Raw genomic sequence first — 20,241 nt, 5'->3', positions numbered from 1 at the left:
GTCCGCTTTGTAAAAGGACTTGCGGGTAACCAGGGAACGATGGATACAGCCTTCAAAAATGCAGAGGAGAGAATGGTTTATATAAAATACAACTCTGAGGAGGGCATGAGAGAAGCCCTTGCGCTCAATGAAAAGAAGCTGCCGTTCCATTATTCTAATGGAAAAAAAGTGGATGTCTACATGTCAGTAGCCGGTAGTAACATTCAATTTGTACGAGTGTTTGACCTACCGCCGGAGGTATCCGATCACGATCTGTCGCTGCCACTAATCAAGTAGTATCCCCCAGAATATCAGCTTGATTTATTTACTGGTGTCCGTGGAATCTACATGGATGTAGAAAATGAAATCCCATCGGTGTTGTACTTCCACAATATACGGGGGAGAATTTTTTATAATGGAAACAAACTTAAATGTTTCGCTTGTTGACAGGAGGGGCACCAAAAAAATGCATGCGGAAAGAGGAAGAACAAATCGACAGGAGAAACAGAAGAAGGTGCTGGGAAAAAAACAACACATTTGCTGCCGTTCTCGCAGGCACGAGTACTTCGGACAAGCAGACAGTAGAACTCGAAATAGAGATGCTAGAAGAAGAAAAAGAAGCAGAAGAAGAAAAGGATGCAGTTGTAGCTCCAACTACGACCATGGACTTAGAAGTGGATAACGGAGGGCAGCAGAATAATCAGCAGAAACAGACGGTCCTACACTACCAGCAGCGACACAAACAAACAGTTGGAAATTGGACAGAGCACGTGAAAATACACACCAAACTGATCAAAGAACAACAAAAACTACAGAAGCACGCCAGTGAAAATTCACCACCGAGAAAAACTTTACGCCCCAACTCTCCACGCTCCGGCCCTGAATCCGAATAACTTTTAATTCTAATGAATTGTAAACTTATTCCCTAGACTATTGGCTCCGTAGAGTTGATTTCTACAGTTGAGCCTTACAAATAAATAAAATGAATAAAAAAAAAAGCTATGATATAGTGTTGTTACGGAATTATGCATTGCATTAGTTTTTTGAACATCAATAGCTTTTTAAATCTTAATATCACATAAAAATGATACAATAACTAGAATCACGTTGAAAACTCAATTGATTTTCTTAAAAATTTCTACATTTCAACATGAACAACAGAACGGTTGGTCTTCCTTCTGTAAAAGTTAAGCCAACGCAAGCGAATTTTGAACGAAGAGTTTGAGAGCTTGCGACAGGTGTGTTGTTAAAACGATTTTGGGCTTTTAAGACTGAAAGTTAGTTCTGAATGATAATGTCACAGACAAACAGACATAACGCATTACATAATTTTCACTATAAAACATCGTCGCTAAAACATTACCGCCATCTGTTGAATATAGTGTGAATATACCCTGAACAGATGGCATTACCTACCAACTAAAAAACATTTAAATTGACCGTTAAATGCGTGTTCGATGAACAACTTGCGAGTGCTATGTCTGTTTTTCTGTGATAATATCCTTATAACAACGTTGCTTAGCTATTTTATTTCTATCACATATCATTTACACATCACTGTACTAACTGTCTATTTCAAAATAATGCATACCTTGCCCACACTATTATTAAATAAGCTCCTTTCAAGTACCCATGAACAAAACTTCACTCCACTGAAACTCCCAATACCTCCATTCCGTTCCACTAAGCACGGTTGCACATATGTGTCATGCATACAGAACAGCTGGCATGTTGGCCTCCCGATGCACTGTTACAGGTATCATGAACAGTTTGTAACAATTGGGCACACCCTCGGCGAACGACTTCCCGGTCAGCCACTGCGAAATCATATTAGAATTATATTAGGAAAACTAGTAAATCTATATAAATTACCCATGGATGTTATAGCTATGCAAACGTAACGAGGGCTGGGTGGTTCCAAGGGAATCACCAACCGAGAGTTCGTTAGCTCAGTCGGCAGCCACGGAGTAATCGGGACCGTTGCCAGATCATTCGAAGTAGCACTGGTGCTGCTGATGGTGGTTGGGAGCGTTGGTGTTGGCGGACCGTCAGTGGTTGGGTTTGTTGTGACCGGTGGTAGTATTGTGGTTGATTCCGTAGGAGGAACTTCAGGCGTTATGGTTGGCATAACGGTTGTGGTATCCGGTAGGGGTGCCATGGTACCATCTGGTGGAGCTATTGTTGCATAATTATTTCCGCAGGGTTGTACGTCCACGGCTTGCATTGTACAATCATTGCAATGATAGCACAACAGCTGTGCGTTGGTAGCTAATCATACGAAAAACAGGAAGAAAAAAAGTCACCAGTTAATCATAATTACCAACAGCATGATCTTTTCTGAATTGTTTTAACGCCAAGCTTCACCTACTTGCAACCAACAGCACTATCACAATTAAGCTGGATTTAAGTTCCATTTTCACCAAATTTGGATTGTATCACTTCCACTGTCAAAAGTCAACTGCTTATTCGGAATCGATTTCTCACCGCTTTTGTTACCCACTGGATAATTCTTTATCATATAATCGTAATCCAAACCGAGATATGCAGTATGTCCTTATTCATATCTCAATTGTCATTGTGACCTACCTGTATCTATTTTTTTGTGAATAGATTTTCTGGCAAGAATACCAGCTCGATAGGATGAATCATCATGGTTTTGGTGGATAAACGAAATATAAAGTCCCACTTTTAACACCTGAGCAAAAAGTGATGCGATTGACGAGTGACTCTCTAGGTGACACTCGCAAGTTTAAGCCCCTTAAGTCTGGAATTAACTTTGTAGAAATTGAAAAGAAAATACATGTATCTTATAAATAAATTGTTGTTAGACTGCACACAAAGGGGTTCCAAATAGCAAGAAAAAAAGTAAACAACCTTTCTTAGAACGCTTTATTTTTTTAGAACGCTTGTATCTCTGAAATTGATCTACTAATTCTTACACACAGACACTAGAAATTTTAAAGTCACAAAGAGAAATTTTATATTGTTTTGAATTATGAGGAGGCGACGTAGTGGTGAACATCCTTACCTCTCACGCCATATTAAGGAGTTCAAATATCATCCCCAGACAAGTCACGAATGACCCAAGGGTGCTAAAGGGACTATAAAATAAAATGATAGACTTGAATTTTTATCACATCGACTGAGAGAGTCACCATATTGTCTGGGGGCACCAGAACATGTTCAAGAGTTATCGGATAGGTATTGTGCTCTCATCAGCTTTTTATTTAATTATAAAAATAATACCACAATACAATGAATAGGGTGTGTTTCATTTAGAGTTGAGTGTGACTGGAAACACTGGTTATGACGTCTGTACTTAACCTTCGTTAGGTGTTGGGGTCAATATGATCCGAAATAAACTTTCAAAACGGAATAAATTTTTACGATGAGCATCTATTTTGAGATCTGAATATTTTTATCTTTTCCTAATTATGTTTCTTCAATTGAATCTTTTTATTTGGACGTTTCTGAAGCAAAACAGACTACAGCTACAAATAAGGTGTTAACGGGTCGTATTGATCCGGATTTTAAATTATTTTTGGATAACGTTTTCGCAATCAAATCTACATGTTTTTATAGTCAAAAATTTTTATTAGAGTCTGAATCGATGCCACCTGAAATCAGGTTTGGCTACAGTCAAATAAAAGAAGTGGATCTCGTGTAGAAAACCAGTTCTTCCTACTTCCACAAGCAGTAGCGACGCCTGGCGGTTGCGGGAAAGCTTTTCACACGGAAAATATAAATAAATGATAATGTTTGTTAGTTTTAGGCAAACCAACTCGTATGTTAAACGTTTTAAACAGAGTTGCCAGAACTTATTTCCGAATATCGACAATACCGGCAATCGGCAATTTCGATAACCGAAATATTCAGTACAATTGGGTAATACTTTCCTCCTTCAAATTCTACAGATGTGGTGGACAATTTAATTTTGCGATATTGAGAAAATCGACAAATTGTCAATTTCTCGTCACACATTGCTCTAAGCGGTGAAAAAAGAGTCTGTGCATAGGGGAACGAAAGGATTCAGTTCTTCCAAACACCTATAATGTTATCTCTATCGGCTGTGTGAAATGTAGCGCTTGTAGGTATGAACCGTTAGATCGAGAACGGCACTTTACAGTTTAGCAGAAAATTGTTATACATTGGCATATATCATATCACAAATGACTGCTGACTCAAAATACATTTCGAAATTAAAGTTGTAGGTGAGGTTGTAGGTAACCGTAAAGTTGCATTAGAGACAAAATAGCCTTGAAGAAGAACAAATAAAGATTGACCAAAGAATCAGACAACCATTCAAATTGCCTTGTGCATCTGAACTAGTTTGACACAGACATCAGTATTCTATCTACTTGAGCAGGCAAACCAGATGTCAAACGGTAACCCCAAAATACCCAATAATGACTACAAAGTGAGCATTTTCGAGGGAAACTAGGACTACCCAATAAATGAGAAAATGTTTACCCATTTATGAGTACACTGGAGTCGCTTTTTACGCGGTTTTTTTTACACGGTTTTTTTTTACGCGGTTTTTTTACGCGGATTTCGGAATTTACGCGGTTTTTTTTTTACGCGGATTCCGGAATTTACGCGGTTTTTTTTTACGCGGATTTTGGTTTTTTTTTACGCGGATTTCAGAATTTACGCGGTATATCGCTTTTTACGCGGTTTTTTCTTACACGGTCTTTTTTTACTCGGTTTTTTTTTACGCGGATTTCAGAATTTACGCGGTTTTTTTTACGCGGATTCCGGAATTTACGCGGTTTTTTTTACGCGGTTTTTTTTTACGCGGGACGTATCACCCGCGTAAAAATCGACTCCAGTGTAATTACTTTACAACTGCAAAAAATGAGTAGTAAGTATTGATTTATGAGTAACAAATACTCATAAATGTGTAAAGTTTTTACTCATTTAATGGGTAGTCCCAGTTTCCCTCAATATTTAGTCAATATTGAGTCTTTAATAGTCTTTATTCCTTTATTTAACGTCGGTCTCTGATCCGCAATCTAGTGCCAATCACCGACAGACATCGACTGTCATCCATTGACGGCAATCGCATGTGCAGAAAGGCAGCTTCCACACCTACGTAGAATATTGCACCCATTCAACACACATGGGCCGGGACCAACGGCTTTACTTCCCTACCGAAGGAAGACGTGACCAGAGATTTTGTTGCCTCAGAAAAATCCCACTGACCTCGGATGGCATTGAACCTGTCTTTAATAGTAATTACTATAGAGTCGCTTTTTACGCGGTTTTTTACACGGTTTTTTTTTTACACGGTTTTTTACGCGGATTTCGGAATTTTCACGGGTTTTTTTACGTGGATTCCGGAATTTACGCGGTTTTTTTTTACGCGGGACGTATCACCCGCGTAAAAAGCGACTCCAGTGTATTGAGTATTTTGCGATTACCATGTATAGTATGTGGTGATCACCTTTTCGTAGTACGTTACGGGATGTAAGATCTATCACCGATTCCTAGTCCTGACAAGGCATACATTGTTGATAGTGACAAAACTCGGCTTTGCCCGCCGAGGATGATCTTGAAACAACGAAAAAATTGGTTAGTTTTCATCTATGTGATTCCTAATTTTCTATTATTGTTCCCTAGGTTGAAGTGGTTAACTAGGGATGCAAACCCAAGTAACATTGTAAGCTTTATAGAGGTTTTATAACATTCTACAAGTCCAAATCATGATCTACAGTACCCTCATAAAATCAAAATTGTTACTTGGGTAGTCATTAGACTGATGCAAAATTTGAAATTTCCGCTTCACAGTGCTCAAACGGTTCCAAATTGGGCCCTGATTAGCCTCCCAAAATTTGAACTCATTTAGTAAGAAACTGACTTGGCACAAACCATTTAAAGTTTATATGGGAATTACTATGGAAAAACCATAATTTCGGTTCATATCTATCTCAAAAATCACCAGTTCACTCTACTTTAAAAAATTATAGCTGAGCTTGTAGAAAATTTTCTCAGCTACAACTTTGTTCAAGACCACTTTTCGATCAAATGTAAGGAACAAAAATTATTAATGATTCAAGTCACTGATGTCTTACGATTATGCGCAATCAACTGTTCAGCAGGCAACATTGGTGTTCATGGCGCGTAGAATAGAGAACAAAAATCATGGCTACTATGTCACATTGCACAATACAGTAGCTTAATCTTGCCATAAGATTATCAATCTCTTAAACAATTAATAACTATTTAATTTGACGTTTGGCTGAAAAACAAAGTTGCAAAGGAATTTTTATCAGCTACAAAGTTGTAGCTGATAAAAATTCCCATAAGAATAGCAATAGAATTGGTTTACAGTACAATATGTAAAAAGGCTAGAAGACAGTGAAAGAAAAATTTTGTTTTCCCATAGTAATTTCCATATAAACTTCAAATGGTTTGTGCCAAGTCAGTTTCTTATCAAATGAGTTTAAACTTTGGGAGGCTAATCAGGACCCGATTTGAAACCGTTTGAACACTGTGGAGCGAAAATTTCAAATTTTGCATCAGTCTATTAGTCATTATCGGTGTCATTCCTTAATTTTGTTGCTAAGGAATCCAATTTTGACTGACTGGGCGCGCTTTTGGAGGGTGTTTCAACACTCCGAAGGGTACAAATAGCGGGACCTTTCAATTAGAGTCGGATCCTTGCGATAAATGCAAGAATGATAACTGTATCAAAAGCGAATACTTCATCATTTCTCAATAGTGATGGAGTAATACGACATGCACTAAACTAAGGACACGGGATATACTACAAAAGATCAAATTACTGGTCGCAGTGGTGTTAGGTCCCAAACAGACGAAAAAAATGTGTTGGTAAAATTCGGCAAATAAACTGTTCACTGCAGCTGAACAACCTTACCAATGAAAAAGTACCTGTTTTTTTGGCTACCCAGTAAGAAAAGCAATTTAAAGATTTTTTTTACATTAATGCTGCTTGATGACAGAAGATTAAACTTTATTGTTTCTCATACAATCGGTATTATTCATCCGAACAACTATGTCAAAATAGAAACTATACCAAAATTACATCTCAAATTTGAAAATGTTGATATGGAGTGAAATTGATTAATCCCTTAATTTACTTTTCAGTGCATTTACAGCAAATGTTCTTAATAAATTTGGGTTCCCTGATTCCAAATTAGGTGCTAAAATCCTTGAGCGAAATGTATTTTCAGCAGACGTGTCAAAAGATATACCTTAAAATACAAAGTTGTGGCTAAATATAGGCAATAACTTTAACAATTACATGAAGAAGAATTGCATTATATTTATAACACACCATCGACTGGAAATGCTTTCGGAAACGTGGGGCTTTAGGTAGTGATGAAACGTCGCTAAAAATATTCTACAGGCGCAGGCAGTACTATATGAGCAAGTCAAACGCGTACTGTTTACCTGTAGATTTGAAGAAATACTTCAAGTCATTCTTTAATGTATGAGTTAGGTAAAGAAGTGTGCATTAATGGCCCGGCGCCCATTTTCAACTTCTATTAAATTTTCATACTGCCGTACTCTCGGAACTACCAGACCTTTATCTAGGTAATAAATTATCACACTAAAGCTTAATATTAGATAGCATTTCCAACCTACCTGGGTACCTGATGGGCGACGACTCGTTGAATTCAAATCTGCGCCGAACGAAGTAACCGTCTCCATTGGTCTTGGTCCTGAGCCAATCGCTTCCAATCGCCTTGGACGTTCAAGGACCTAATGTCCTCCTCAATTGCACAAAGCCAACGCGTGCGTGGCCTACCCCGAAGCCGACGTCCTCTTCCGGGTTCCCTGCTGAATATTGACTTCGCTTGACGCACTTCCGGCATTCGTGCCACATGCCCAGCCCACTGTAGCCTGCCGTGTTGTATAAGCTTCACAATATCCATGCCGTTATATACTTGGTACAACTCGTGATTCATGCGACGCCGCCAGATGCCATTTTCCAGTTTACCGCCGAGTATTGTTCGCAGCACTTTACGCTCGAAGACATCGAAAGCTCTCCGATCGGCCTCTTTCAATGCCCACGATTCGTGGCCATAAAGGGCTACCGGCAGAATCAACGTCTTGTACAGCGCGAATTTCATTTTCGTACGCAAGCTGCAGGACTTCAGCTGGCTACGCAACCCGTAGAAAGCCCTGTTCGCGGCTGAATACGCCTTTTCACCTTGCGGGTAATATCATTATCGCACGTCACTAAAGTACCAAGATAAACAAATTCGTCCACAACTTCAAATTTTTCGCCATCTAGCACCACTACCAACACCACTATTGCTCCCACGCTGTACTGTACTCATGTACTTCGTTTTGGTAGAATTTATCGTGAGACCAATCCTCGCTGTCTCCCTCTTAAAAGGCGCGAACGCCTCTTCCACGGCTCTACGGTCGATTCCGATGATGTCGATGTCGTCCGCAAAACCAAGGAACATGTGCGACTTTGTAATGATGGTACCGTTCCTCTGCACGCCAGCTCTCCTAATCGTTCCTTCGAGGGCGATGTTGAATAGCAAGTTCGAAAGAGTATCTCCCTGCTTCAACCCATCTAGGGTCACGAACGAGGCCGAAATCTCGTCTGCAACATGCATTACCTGCCATAGCTCGTTTCTCTTTACTGAATCGTACGCTGCCTTGAAATCTATTAACACATGATGAGTCTGCAAGTTGTATTCCCGGAACTTCTCGAGGGTTTGACGCAGGGTAAACATTTGATCCGTCGTTGATCGACCCTCACGAAAACCAGCCTGCTATTCGCCGACGAAGGATTCCTCAAGCGGTCTCAATCTGTTGAAAAGAACACGTGATAATATTTTGTACGCCGAACTCAGAAGCGTGATTCCTCTGTAATTGGCGCACTCCAGTCCCCTTTTTGTAGAGGGGACAAACGAGACCATCCAACCAACTAGCGGGCAATTCTTCCTCCTCCCATATCTTGAGCAGTATACGGTGGATCATCTGGTGTAGCTGCTCACTTCCGTGTTTGAGAAGTTCGGCCAGGAGTTCGTCCTTCCCCGCAGCCTTACTGTTTTTCAGCTCACGTATCGCCTTTTTCACCTCTTCTAGCGTTGGTGGTTCCACAGCTTGACCATCGTCGTCGATGTGTGTTCTGTTTGTAGATGCTCTCTCGTTCTCTCCGTTTCAGCAACGTCTCGAAGTACTCCTTCTGCCTGGCAGCCACCATCGTTTTATCTGTCAACAGATTACCTTCACGGTCATAGCACATGGTGGGAGACGGCGCTGTCTTACTCCTCATGCCATTGACAGTTGCGTAAAACCTTCGCATATCATTCTGCTCCATACTTTCTTGTACCTCAGCAATAACGCGTTCCTCGTACTGCCTTTTTTTCCTGCGATGGGTTCGTTTCTCGGCTGACCTTGCTACCCTGTACCGCTCTCTGTTCTGACGGGTACCAGACACCAACATCCGGCTTCTGGCGACGTTCTTCTCCTCTGTCACTCGCTGGCACTCCTCGTCAAACCACCCGTTCCGGGGGCGCCTCTGAGCTGTACCTATCACCTCTCGTGCTGTTGTGCTCACCGCTCCGTGGACAGCTTCCCACAGATTGTTGAGATTCTCGTTCACGTTGATTTCCGCTATCCGCTCATTCAGCTTCTGGTGGTACTCTGCAGCAACACCATCTACTGTCAAACGCTGGATGTTGAAACGCATCGATCTCCGGTTTCTCGAACTCGTAACGGTCGATAGACGCGCTCGAATTTTCGCGACAACGAGGTAGTGATCCGAGTCGATATTAGGACCCCTGAAGGTCACATCTATGACATCCGAGAAATGCCGACCATCTACCACACGTGGTCGATCTCGAGTTTCACCATTAGGGTGTCTCCAGGTGTGCTTTCGGATATCCTTGCGTGCAAAGTGGGTGCTCATTCGTTGCAGAGTGAAGGCTCTCTGTTCCAATGATTGGGCTAAAGAATTCCTCTCTTCCGACCTGCGCGTGTGCATCTCCGATGACAATCTTCACGTCGTGTTTAGGGCACTCATCATAGGTTGTATCCAGGCTTTCATAAAACGCGTCCTTCACGTCATCGGATTTATCGGTAGTCGGTGTGTAGATGTTGATCAGGCTGTAATTGAAGAATTTGCCACGAATCCTCAAAACGCAGATGCGCTCGCTAACCGGTTTCCACCGCATAACCCGCTTCATCTGTTTCCCAATCACTACGAAACCAACTCCGTGTTCCGCTCTATCGCCACCGCTGTAGTAGATATGGTATTTGAACGATGTGTTGGCGATAGGATCTACCGCCCTGAATTCACGTTCTCCAGATCTAAGCCACCGTACTTCTTGAATAGCAGCCACACTCACATTCACCTTTTGCAGTTCACGGGCCAGAAGGCCCACTCGACAAGGTTCATTTAACGTTCTGACATTCCAAGAACCCAGTTTCCATTCATTGTCCTTATTTCGTTGCCGTTGGGTCAGTTGCCGAAAATTCCGTTCGTTTTCTTCTTCTTCTTACTTCATTTATAATTCAGTATGCTACCGTACCAGGGTCGCGATACCTAGATCGTGTTGATGGGGCTGCCATCTTAGGTTTAGTTGACACGATTCAACATTTCTTGTTTCAGCCGCTGGATGCCAGACAGACGCTGTTCGAGCCGCACCTCCTGGTGGACAGACGCTCGGGTTATTGTGTAGATGGGGCTGCCATCTTGGATTTAGCTGACACAATACAACATTTCTTTTTCAGCCGCTGGATCCCAGATAGACGCTGTTCGAGCCGCATCTCCTGGTGGACAGACGCTCGACGATTCGCAACTCCTCAGCCTTGCTATCATCACGATATGGGTTAATCGTGATGACATTGCCCACACCCCGCTACCAGCACATATATGGGCATATACTGGCTGTCATCATCCGACACGTGGAAGCGGCTATGTTTCGAGTATTGCTCGGCTCATGAATTAGTAGTCAATAATCTATAAGGCACGCACATCAACACTTAAGGACCACTTAATCTCCCATAAATGCGGATTTATGTTTTGTCTGATATCTTAGATACCAATAGATCCTTAAAAATACTTAATAAATTAGAGTTGCACCGAGTAGTGCTATTTGGCCTGGTATTCGATGTTTACATGCGAAATTTTACTGATATTCGGCCATTTTTTACAAACGAGTGGCCGACAAAACGATTGAGTGAAATTTTGTTAGCTCAAAGTATTCGGCCGAATATTATGGCGGCCAAATATTCGGTGCAGCACTATAAGAAACACCTAGTACTAGATTGCTTCCCCGTGATTACCTCTCACCCCAGCAGGCCTGGGTTCAATCCCAGCCGGCGCCGCCGGGATGTTCTGAGGCATAACATCTCTGATCACGCCTTCCTTCGGAAGGGAAGTAAAGCCGTTGGTCCCCGGTTCATGAGTTGATGGGTCGATAGGTAGGGTCCAGGTGTGGGAGCTGCCTCCCTGGCGTCGGTAGCATTGGTGCTCAGCACGGAAAACAAGATCGACGGAAAACAAATCAAGGAAAAAAATAGATTGCTTCCCTGGTTGCTAGACAAATATCTGTTGAAGGTTTATTCAATGTTGTCAGGGATTTTATGTGTTAGGTTGGATATTATTCATTGCGAGGGTTAAAGTATTTAGTGAGTATTAAACAAGAGATTTCCAGCTTCAGAGAAAAGTACGATTATGGTTTTTAGTTTATGTTAATGTGTCTTTTTATTTGAAAATTAAAAAAAAATCTGTTTTCCAGCTACATCAATTCTTAACCTAATACCTACTTACCTACACACATTGTGGATCGAAACGGATTTGTCATAATTTTTTTTATGGAAAATCTGTTTCGATCATAATAAGAGTAGATAGATAATAGATTGATAGATAGAAATAGATGAGTTGTTAATTTCAATCCATTGATCAAATTCTGTACTAGGCAAACATGTGAAAAGGGCAGTGGGAATATAAAATGCAGCAATTGTCAATTAAATCATCAAAATAGTTATTTTATCCTATCAGTATGAGTATAGTGAATAAATACATATTTTACTTACAGTACAAATGACAAACTCTTTGGCACAATTATCTTCGAACGCGTAATGTTTGTCATCAACATTAAAAACAATTGCATTAGATACCGATGTAAACAAGATTTACACTACCGATCATAAGTTTAAGGACTCCCAAAAAAACTATGCAAATATGTTTTGTTCAATTTTAGATCTCTAAAGGTTATTTGAATGGTATGAATGGTACAGCATAAGGGAAGGTCCATTAATTATGTCACGCAAATTTGGTCCATTTTCAACACCCCCTCCCCCCTTTTTCACATTTTTTATATGGACCTTAATTGGTTTTTGTAAGACTCGTCACAGTTTCCAACCCCCCCCCCCTCTCCCCCTAAAAGTGTGACATAATTAATGGACGATATATAAGTGTTCTACTACTACTTTTATTTCAAAATTTGGCCAGCCCAATTCTGAGAAAATCAGTCACGATTCTTCAGAGTAAATTTTGAATAATATTGTAACTTTGGGTGAACTTTTAGCACACAAAATTTGAAAATTATATTGAACAATTTGCCTACGAGGAAAGTTCCATTCAATACCTTTCAAATGATTTAAAGAGAACGAAAATTTGACGTAACATGACAGAGATATGAACATAACAAATTTGTCATCTTTTTTTGGACGTGTCCTTAAACTTATGCTCGGGAGTGTACAATGATCAAAATAACGTCTTACTTGATTTAAGTATTTCCAGAGATTTAATAATATTTAAAGAGTATTGGAACTAAAGTTTAGAGCAATTTTTTTTTTGCTTTTTCTACGCCATGCTTCTTCTTCTCCTTCTTCTACACGCTAACTTAAAAGTAGAGTAAAAAAATACCCATTTTGAAGAAAAGTGGCTTAACTCATGAAATGAGTAAAACAGACTTTACTCATTAATGAGTATTCGATGAATACGTCAAAAAAGATTACCTTTCTTGTTTCTGTAGATGAATAAAAAGTACCCATTTTGTTGATTTGTGTTTTGCTTCATGGGACTAGCTGGCATTAAACCACGTAAATCCTATTAAAATATTCAAAATAATTGAAACACGTCATACTCTTGATTGTTTATAATCACAATAATTATCATAAAACCGAGTTCCAAGGCATAAAGTTGTCCTTGCGAAAGAACACTTTTGGAACTAGATCCAGTTCACTGCTGGTCGGTCCGCGACAGATGCTGCTCATCGCACAGGTTTGCTTTTCCCTTTTTAGAGTTCTTCGCTAGCCTGAAACGGAACACATTTTCAAAATACGTGTCTTAATTTTCATTATGATTGCACTTCTAATTCTTACCTCCTAACAACCGGTTCCAAATTCCTATAACGAAAATTTTTGAAATGGTTTCGGTGAGTATTGTCTCGAATAAAACAGACAATACTCGCTTCGCGAATGATCGCAACACTCACTTATTAAAAAAAAATATCAGACACGTTGGGTCTTCACTTCGTCAGGGATGTGTTGACGTTGATTAAAAGCATATTTTTACCCATTATTTTTTGGAGAAGACATTTTCTCAAATGGGGAAAAAGTACCCGCTTTTCGTTTTTTGAAAATACCCATTTTTTGACAGATTTGAATAATTTCACAAAATGAGTACAAGATACTCATTTAATGGGTACTTCGAGTTAGCGTGTAGGCTTTTATAGAAGACAACATAACAAGAAGACTGGCAACTTTGCCTGAATCCAAGCGACAGACACAGTAGATCTGCGCTCGAGCGAAGGTGGAAGCAACGCATCGAAAAATGAGCAAATACACAAACCTTTCTTCTGTGGATGGAACCTTTGCTATCCAATTCGTTCGGAGCATTTACCTTTGATGACACGATTGTGCCTGTCTTATACCATACGAATGAGAAAATGGAAGAGTTGCCAGTCTTCTTGATAGGCTGTCTTCGCGTTTATGCTTCTGTAGCGAGCGTTTTACCGGCTCGCCACTCAGTGTTCTAGATGCACTTCCACAGTTATTAATTGAGAGCTGTTTTGGCAACCAATGCATGCATTTGTATTATGTGTGGCTATCACAATGATACTTTATTCCCAGGGAGGTCAAAAAAATTTCCTTCCCAAAAGTTTTCTTTGAACGGACCGAGAATCGAACCTGCCGCCTCCGTGCCTTTACTGATCAGGTAATCTGAGACCCAGTATCCCCATAATAACTCATTATGGTGTTTAAAATGTTATTTGAACATTTTGAAGCCGTTTTGACACATTTTGACGTTCTAAGATCGGCATTTCATGATGACCCGAATTTAAATATTAATAATGATTAATCATTTTACAGCTCCTTTCGTGTTGTCAAACCCTTTCTACAATTTGTTTTTCTTACAGTGAGTTTAACACGCTTGGGTCATTCGTGACTTGTCTGGGGATGCGATTTCTAATCCTGACTTTGTCGTGTTATTCACTACGCCGGGTCCCTCCGCTTTTTATCTTATTTTTATGTTTATCTGTTTTTGAGACTTAAAGCTATTTGACGTTCTTATGGTATTCATGTGACTTATAAGCTATTATCCATTTTGGTAAGCGTTTTTTAAGATCATTTTGACCTTACAACATTTGTCTCTAATTGATGGGCCGCAAAATGGGTGATAGTTAACGGAAGTCTGAGAACCACTGATGCAAAAAATGATGTATCATTTTGTATTTGGTTTGGATTTTTCAAATTGCATTCGGTCATGAAAAAGTACCAAATATACAAGTACGAAACAAGGTGTTACATCTACTCAAGCAACTCTAATTTGAGAATGACTATGACAAATGTCGTTATCGCAGCACAGAATGGCACGTTCCCTTTACTTAATTATTGTTTGAGTGGATAATGACGGATTACCGCCGAAATGTGTGATGAAACGCTACTACTGCCACGGCTGACATCGAAATGACGTTATTCGGGGGCAAAGTACATGTTGGACAGTGATTGTGTAAATCACACCCCCCAAAAAACTTCGCATGAACTACAGGAGCAGCCCGTTAAAACAAAATAGTTGCATTCTAGATAGGGACGTGCGACTCCGGCTGTGGCAGATAACATATCACAATTCAGCCGTCTGTTTGGAGACACAGTGGAAAACAGATCATTGCCGACGAGGTAAAAAAATACGATAGATAACAACACAAGTTAAACACGCTCCTATAGCTCAGCTGTCTGCGGCCGGCGACTTGATTCTTCGGTGTTACGCAGAGCAGTACAGCATGTTACCTTGTATGATTTCGCATCAATTATGTCAAAGTCGACAAGGTGAAATTGTGGGCATCACGCGTTATCCCGATGATTGATTATGTCAATGCTGATTAATAAGACATAGTAAGAAATATATAACGCTGGCTATGGAAGACTCAAGCAAACCATTTTGATAGCTAACATTAAAATATAGAACATTTTTTATTCATAACACTAAACTTAAATATCTAATATCAGTTAATCTTAAATCCTACTTGTCAATACAGACTCTATCGGTTGCAGAGACTCCAAGCGCACAGGGAACACCTTGTGTATGCTTGGTTGTTGTTCAAAGTGGCACATGTCGTCTGCACCGAGTGGTCACGTTTCGTACAGCCTCGATTGATCACCCGTCGATTATTTACTAAAAATAGGGAGGTTTATGGTTCATCATTTCTATGAAAACAGTTCATTCAGATTGTTGCACTTACCAATCTGTTCGGTGGAGTAGCATATGCTCACCGGCAGTGGCAGATGCCTTTTAACCGGATACGATGGTGGTGTCAATATTGGTGCCCATTGTGTCGGAGGAGTAAGCGAAGGTTGGCCCCACTCTGGAGCCATTGTGAGCGATGGCGTCGTCAGAACTCCTGGTGGCCCGGTTAGCGAAGGCGTCGTTAATATCGGCGGGAACATCGTTGGAAAAGTAGGCTGTGGCGAAGTTATGGGTGGCAATGGCCATGACGTCGATGACGGCCAAATCGTAGTAAACGGTGGCGTAAGGGTGGGAGGTGTTAGCTCCGGCCAAGTAGGCCATATAGTCGTTAAAGAAGGAGTTGTTGGTCCCCCGATGCCGGGTGTTGAAGCTGACGGCCAGATTGTTGTGAATGGAGGAGTCGTTACACCACCGGGTGGCCCCGTAACGGGCGGCGTCAGAATTGGAAACGAAGTCGATGGCCAGATTGTTGTAAATTGAGGTGTAGTTACAGGAGGTGTTAGGATGGTCGGAGGAACCGTTGGCCACATTGTTAGAGGAGGTGTGATCGGCGCACCTGTAGTTGTGATCGGTGGAGTAATAATTGGCGGCGAGGATTGTGACCAATTGGGCCATGGAGTAGTTATCGGAGGTGTTACAAGACCCGATGTGACAGTAAGCGGTGGTGTGATAATGGGTGAGTTTGTGGAAAATGTGATAGGAGGGGTAAGCGTGATTGCAGGATTAAGTGTGTTTGCATCGGTTATTATAGTAGGGAACGTTAATTTCCCTGGCTTCGCCCTACCTGTTTCTGGGCCACATGTGGCACAAGTTGGCGCAGCGCTTGTCGGCAGAGTTGGCGTGAATACTGGGGTTGTGTCCAATTCTGGTCCACAAGTAGGACATGTAGGTTCAGGAGCGGTTGGCAGTGTTGACATGGTGGTAAGGTCCGGTCCTGTTGGTAAAGTAGGTGTGAAAATTGGAGTTGTATCTGTCTCTGGTCCACATGTAGCGCATGTTGGATCCGGGCTGGTCGGTAAAGTAGGTGTGAAAATTGGAGTTGTATCCGTCTCTGGTCCACACGTAGCGCATGTTGGATCCGGGCTAGTCGGAAGAGTAGGAGTTTGTGGTGGCGTTGTATCAGTTATTGGTGGACTTGTTGGTAAAGTTGGCGTAAATATTGGAGTTGTATCCGTTTCTGGTCCACAAGTAGCGCAGGTTGGATCTGGGCTAGTTGGTAAGGTTGGAGTAAATATTGGAGTCGTGTCCGTTTCTGGACCACAGGTAGGACATGTGGGATCTGGAAAACTTGGCGTAGGCGTTTGTGACGGTGTTGGTGGTGGACTTGTTGGTAAAGTTGGCGTAAATATTGGAGTTGTATCCGTTTCTGGTCCACACGTAGCGCAGGTTGGATCTGGGCTAGTTGGTAAGGTTGGAGTAAATATTGGAGTCGTGTCCGTCTCTGGACCACAGGTAGGACATGTGGGATCTGGGAAACTTGGAGTAGGCGTTTGTGGTGGCGTCGGCGGTGGACTTGTTGGTAAAGTTGGTGTGAAGATTGGAGTTGTATCCGTTTCTGGTCCACAAGTAGCGCATGTTGGATCTGGACTTGTTGGTAAGGTTGGAGTGAAGATTGGTGTTGTGTCCGTCTCAGGACCACATGTAGGGCATGTTGGATCTGGAAAACTTGGGGTAGGCGTTTGTGGTGGCGTCGGCGGTGGACTTGTTGGTAAAGTTGGTGTGAAGATTGGCGTTGTATCCGTTTCTGGACCGCATGTAGCGCATGTTGGATCTGGACTTGTTGGTAAGGTTGGAGTGAAGATTGGTGTTGTGTCCGTCTCAGGACCACATGTAGGGCATGTTGGATCTGGAAAACTTGGGGTAGGCGTTTGTGGTGGCGTCGGCGGTGGACTTGTTGGTAAAGTTGGTGTGAAGATTGGCGTAGTATCCGTTTCTGGACCGCATGTAGCGCATGTTGGATCTGGACTTGTTGGTAAGGTTGGAGTGAAGATTGGCGTTGTGTCCGTCTCAGGACCACATGTAGGGCATGTTGGATCTGGGAAACTTGGGGTAGGCGTTTGTGGTGGCGTTGGTGGTGGACTTGTTGGTAATGTAGGAGTGAATACCGGAGTAGTATTCGTTTCTGGACCACAAGTAGCACACGTTGGATCCACACTCGTAGGCAAAGTAGGCGTAAATGTTGGTGTTGTATCCGTTCCTGGACCACAATCAGCACATGTCGGATCAGGACTTGACGGTATAGTAGGAATAAAAGTAGGATCCGGAGAAGTGAGCTCAGAAGTATCAGGTAACGTAGGCTGCACTGACGTTAGGATCACCTCTCCGCATTCCACCAAAATTGCAGGATTAATGTCACAATCCATACACTCGTAGCACATTACTTGTGGATTAACTAAACAAAAGAAACTGTTTCAGATCTCTCACTTTCAATAGGAAAAATTCACACTAAATGTTCTACCTCTATGGAAAATCACAACCAGTGCGAGTAACGTGACTCGAATCCACATTGTCGCCGAGTTTGATATCTTCGCGACGTACCGTCACCGCACCGGAGAAAACAATTGACAGAGATTAAATGGCCCAACTTGCTGGCAAGCTTCCGAAATTTATAATTTTCTAAATGACCATTATCAATTGCTGAGGTGTCCCCTTATCGATGAGGCAATGAAGAGCACTGATAGGACAATACCGTATGCAAATAATAGCTCTATCACATTAGATTAAATGAGATCGTTGTATGCGGGAAATGAGAGCTCCAGTGAATCATGAATCTACTAGTAATTGCGATGAAAATAGGTTTACCATTTCTGATTGACCGACACGTCCCAATTGAAACTTTTTACGTGCTCTCAACTTAGTGTTCTTTGAACAAATCCACAGTTGTTAATTGAGTACATTCTATGCTTGTGACAAGTACAATAATGCTTTATACTCAGGGAACTAGAAAAACTTTCGGAGCGGGGATCGAACCTGCCACCTTCTGCCATAGTATGACAGGCTACCACATGGAGGCCTCTGATTTAATCTTAGGCATCTCAATTTGACACCACGGCTACGAGCAAGACATACATGATTGTCAACACTTTAGCACGTGAAGTTGATTCTAATTGATTATTATAAATGTCAAATAAAGGTACTTATGAATGACAACAATTGATATCAATTATGTTGATTAAATGCTTGGTTCAGACTTCTGTTCGTCCCGACGGGGACAACACATCTAAATCTCAATCGTCAGATGTTCGATGCAATCGAATCTATTTACAACAATTTTTTTTTTATTATTATTATTTTACGCATCTAAATCTATCTCCTCGCCTCGCGCTCCATCTTTTTGCAGGAAATCTACATCGCACGTGCATCTCACGACAGCAAAACAACACTGCATTTTAGCAAAGACAACATATCAAGAAGACTGGCAACTCTATCATTTTCTCATACGACCGCTATGAGACCGGCACAATCGCGTCATCTACCGCGAAAAGGTAAATGCTTCGAACTAATTGGATAGCAAAGATTAGAACCTCAGAATAATGGTTTGTATATTTGCTCATTTCTCTATGCGTTACTTCCACCTTCACTCGAGCGCAGCGCTACTGTATCTGTCGCTTCGATTCTGACAGAATTGCCAGTCTTCTTCATTTAATGTCTTCGATTTTAGATAGAATCACCCCCTCAGTTCATACCTGGTTGTACGAAGACAGTGGCTCATTGTTTGTTTTTGCATTCTATTGACATATTTTGTGTAACATTTCTATTGACAAACTGGTGATTATTTTTTGGGTGGGTTAATCATACCGAAAAATAAAATAAAAGTAAGATAATGAAGCGAGTAAAAACGCAATGCAAGATGCCTCAATGCTCCGCCCATGCCTAATGTGATAGCAGAAGCCAGAGATAAGATGTTTGTATTATTTCACTTGTAGATGTCGCGTAAAAAAGCTACCATGGCGCAAGTGTTTATCCGTCCAAAGCTCACATACACGTATGCTTACTGCATCACAGATTAGAGTATATGCGTGATAAAAGCTGTGCAAGTTCGGCTATGTTTACATTATTCAAGTCGATGCTTTTCTTTTCGTCGCTGGCTTGTTTTAAATTACACTAGCCCCACAATTATGGATCACTTCCATTTGATTAACACGCTAGACTGACTGAAGAAACTACTATGGTGTTTTTTTTTTATTAAATCATTTAATTAACTTTAAAACAGTGCGTATTTTTCACGAATTTTTTTTTTATAAATGTACAACAACAAGAGGTAGCAACTTGATTGTCGCAGAAAAAATGTGCGCCATTGAATGTTCTATAAGTGTCCAGAATAAAGCATTTGCGAGAAATCAAGGCACCATTCACCGCGGTTAAATTTTGATAAGTTCTTTAGTTCGTGAAACTGATGAAGACTGCACATTGTAGTCGAAATACGTATCTGTCATAGATATTAAAATTAATTAAGTGGAATTAAATGGAAGATAACCTGTTTTGCTGTTTAATACAAAGTACTTCTATTTGAAATGAACATAACTACTTGGTAAACATAAATTTTGCGAAACGTCCATTATGTGAAACGTTTATTA

The 20,241-nt window shown here is 41.1% G+C and overlaps 1 protein-coding gene across 1 annotated transcript; it reads right to left on the bottom strand.

The window, feature by feature from the left end:
- Window positions 1–15,366: 15,366 nt before the first annotated feature.
- Window positions 15,367–18,244, bottom strand: LOC135696996 (mucin-2-like). Its single transcript, XM_065216540.1, has 5 exons — window positions 18,123–18,244; window positions 17,895–18,056; window positions 16,449–17,786; window positions 15,660–16,220; window positions 15,367–15,592 (listed from the first exon to the last, which is right to left on the bottom strand). The coding sequence occupies exons 1-5, from the start codon at window positions 18,169–18,171 to the stop codon at window positions 15,459–15,461; spliced, it is 2,244 nt and encodes a 747-aa protein (XP_065072612.1). The 5' UTR covers window positions 18,172–18,244; the 3' UTR covers window positions 15,367–15,458.
- Window positions 18,245–20,241: the final 1,997 nt, after the last annotated feature.

This window comes from Ochlerotatus camptorhynchus, unplaced genomic scaffold (genome assembly GCF_037179485.1).
Source record: "Ochlerotatus camptorhynchus isolate MF236.1 unplaced genomic scaffold, CSIRO-AGI_Acam_v1.1 ptg000064l, whole genome shotgun sequence".
NCBI lineage: Eukaryota > Metazoa > Arthropoda > Insecta > Diptera > Culicidae > Ochlerotatus > Ochlerotatus camptorhynchus.
The sequence above is the reverse complement of the archived record's forward strand: the minus strand, read 5'-3'. Positions and strand labels throughout refer to the sequence as shown.